The following is a 3,538-nucleotide window of genomic DNA, read 5'->3' as shown; positions in this document are numbered from 1 at the left end:
TTCTTTATGCAAATTAATACAAATTTTTACCTGGGGTGCCCAAACATTCAAGACCCACTGTACCTATTCCAGGCTTAGCCTCACCGGTCTCAGCCTACTAGAGGTAAACCTTGGCACCACTTAAGCCGCAGCTCATTTACGCGATTTGGCAGAAAGGCAGACAGGTTCTGCACTGTGTATATAAAAATGGGTCTCTCTCATAGAAAAGAGAGAAAACTTCATAGAATGCTGTAACATTCAGCATGGCTCTTGCTCAGGGCACGTTCCCACCACACTTCAAACACTCCCATGAAAGGATTTGACTGCATAACCTCTGTATATGATCAGAGAGCAGAGAGGGGATGATTGAAAGAGAGGAGCAAAGAAGGTGAAGGAGTTGGAAGAAGTAAGCAGAATAGGAAAGAGGTGAATAAAAACAGAAGAAGAGGATAAAGGTGAAAAGAGATAAAAGGTCAAAAGAGAGAAAGAATAGGTTGGAAAACTGGATTTGGCGAAGATGGCACTGGGCAAAGAAACCTGGATGATGCATCATAAAATAGATTGCAGCTGTCAGCTTCCAATGAACATACTGTAGCTAACCCCTTGTTCTCTCAGCCTTCTGCTGCTTCATCCTCCTCTTCTTTCCTTTTTACCTCTGCTATCTCCTCCTCGCCCCGTGTGTGGGAGTTTAATGTTGTGCATAGAGAAATAATGAAGGAAAGAAGGGAAAGATGAAACTTGGTGATCAGGAAAAACCCTTAGATTAATTCCAAACAGAGAGACATAGATGGAGATTTATACTGAGACTCAAAGACTGATAGAGGCAGGATGGATAAGGGAAAGCACGCAAGAGACAGAGAATGGAGGAAGGTGAGAAATGGGAGTGGGAAGAAAATGGTTGTGGGAGAGGGAAATGTGAAACATGAGGCAGAATGAAACCGAGAGTGATGAGCGTGCAGTAAACAGTTTTTAGATGGGGGGATGGTTTGTACTGTAATGGGTGTCAATCTGGTCAAGTTAATATTTAGTCTTTAGCTCAGTGTAATGTCCTATTATCCGACAAGCAATCTGGTGGTCATTTAGTCAACCATCAAGTGTTGTGACCCTTAACAATAAGGTCAACATCAGTGTGTGTGTGTGTGTGTGTGTGTGTGTGTGTGTGTGTGTGTGTGTGTGTGTGTGTGTGCTGTTGTTGTGTGTGTGTTGCGAGCGTCACTGAGTCAATGATTAGCCGTGTGAATGTGGGAAGTCATGTTCATTAAAGCTGGAGCAAACCACTCACATTGGCCATCATTTATCAACCTAACGTAGAAACCAGTGCAAACATGAGCGCAGAAATCCTCTTATGACTTCACCTGTGATTTATGAAACATTCGTATCACACCAATCAGACGTAAGAATAGTCGTACATTGATAAATGCAGCGGCTGGAAACACTCGTAGTTTAAATATACCCCAATATATTCACGGTTTTAGGCCTTATCCCTACAATTTAAGACATGGCCAGACGTAATCCGGCTAAGAAGAGGCACTTTTCAGAGGTGGAGATTGAAACCCTGACAGCTCAGGATCATTTGCAGTAACGTGTGTACTATTTGGCAGCCTGAAATCTGGTATTAAATGTTATAGAAAGAATGTGGAATGGCAAGAGATCACTGAGACTGTCAACAGTGTTGCCGTAGTGAATCGGACTCCAGCTGTTTTAAATACATCCTTGACTTATGTATGCTATAGTCCTAATAGTAATATACAGGCTTATTTTGCAATATCTTAGGTCTACATGTAGGTGTACCTTTATTTAAATAAACACACAGGAGTGGAGTTTATGCAGTCTTTTATTTTAATCATGTTTTTTTTATGAGTCAGAGCCAGGCAACTGTAAGCTGTGAGAGAGAGTGCTTGTCCTCCGCCCCCCGTGTTGGATCACCACCTTGAACAAGTCTCTTGACAGCAGAGGGGCTGGAAAAACAAGCCGAAATATGATGGTCAATGGTAGCAATAAATCGTTCACTTGTGGCCATTAACAACACTTTGAAAGAGAAACAAAAACCTGAAGAATAAATAAAAATGTTGTGCATTGTCATGTATCTTGTATTGAATATCATTGCCAAAAATAACACTATACTTTTTTTTAAAGTTAGGAATAATATCCTTTCTCCTCCGTATAACGCCCAGTTGGGGCTGTACTGGACACAGCTTACTGGGCATTGGGTCATCTGGCTCTATCTCTACATTTATGGCACCCTGTTTTCCTGCGCGATGCACAGGTTAAAACAATGTTGCAGACTTTTTCTGTTGTGTATAGGGTGTCTTTTGATAAAAAGACAGAGCAATCTGCCCTTAATCAATCCGATGGAGCGCTCCACCGTGGCCTGTGTGCGTATGTGTGCACTGTTGTACCGGCGCATAGAGGTCTTCTAAAGGAGCCAGCTCTGCCATTGCTGATAAGTGATCAACTGATGACTTATCCTTCTTCTGTTAAACAGATTACATGCTGCACTGCAAGTCCATATTGATAAATGACGAGCTTTGCGTGGAAATGGCCGAACGTCGGTTTTACGCTTATTTTCTATTGTATATTTGCATCGTAAATGAGGGCCATTGACACTCATTCACTCCATTTGGATTAATGAGTAACTGATTTACATGAACCATTCTGAACATAAACCACATGCAGCTCGCTAACAAGGAAGAGGGTGGTGGGTGGGCCGAGATAGAAAGAGGACCATAATTGCTGTCTAATCTTTGATGGATGGGTGAATGGATTCCCCTCCTGTGGAATACTTCAGAATACAAACACACAACAAAAAACAATCGGTGACAGTGAATGCCTCGAGCCAATGGATCCATGTTGGGACATCATTTTGGTACAAACTATACGGGGCTCATCATGCAGTAAATGACCGGCTGAATGCATAATGAGCGGGAGTGTCTTTTAGTTCTGCACAATAAACCGTAACATATGTGGTCTATAGAATAGAGAATAAAAGAAACAAAATTGCAAGAAAAGGCTTCACTGCAATAAAACAATAGAGGAACCACTACTTTGATCTTACAGTAATTAGTGCTGTCAGTGAAACGCGTTATTAACGACGTTAATGGAAACCTATTTTAATGGTGTCAATTTTATTTTTTTATCACGAGATTAACGTTCTTTTTATTTTAGCAAACTCTGTAGTTTTTTTTTTCACATGCTGTTGCAACAACTAGTAAAAGTTAGAAAAACTACAACACCACACCGGATCTTGCTAGACCGGAAACAAAACAGACACGCCGCACACACTTGTTTGGGCTAACCAGCCAGCCAAAGAGTAGTAACGTTTTGAGTGGATGGCGAGCGCAAGACAACAAAATTGATGCCAATAAAATTCTGAATTTAAAGTTGCCAAATGATTCCATTGACAAGACCAAAGTGATCTGTGTGTTTTGTCATTGTGAACTGAGGTATCATCGCAGCACGTCCAGTCTGAAATACCACTTGATGGACAACAACACAGCTGATGCCAATTCTGCCCCACCCCATCATTTTTTTCACCCTCTTATTGACAAAGAGTGTTACA

General features: G+C 41.4%; 1 protein-coding gene across 2 annotated transcripts in view; it reads left to right on the top strand.

The window, feature by feature from the left end:
- Positions 1-3,538, top strand: part of LOC116694181 (zinc finger protein aebp2) — a 24,471-nt gene that overhangs the window by 15,763 nt on the left and 5,170 nt on the right. The window contains exon 7 of one of the 2 annotated variants that reach the window (XM_032523723.1): positions 1,845-1,875. The exons of the other annotated variant lie outside the window; for it this stretch is intronic. Within the exon in view, the coding sequence (XP_032379614.1) occupies positions 1,845-1,860 (16 nt within the window). The 3' untranslated portion in view covers positions 1,861-1,875. Of the gene's footprint in view, positions 1-1,844; positions 1,876-3,538 lie in introns of those variants that run through there. 2 annotated transcript variants of the gene reach the window in all.

This window comes from Etheostoma spectabile, chromosome 8 (assembly GCF_008692095.1).
Source record: "Etheostoma spectabile isolate EspeVRDwgs_2016 chromosome 8, UIUC_Espe_1.0, whole genome shotgun sequence".
Taxonomy (NCBI): Eukaryota; Metazoa; Chordata; class Actinopteri; order Perciformes; family Percidae; genus Etheostoma; species Etheostoma spectabile.
Note: the sequence above shows the minus strand (reverse complement) of the source record. Positions and strands in the feature narration are given on the sequence as shown.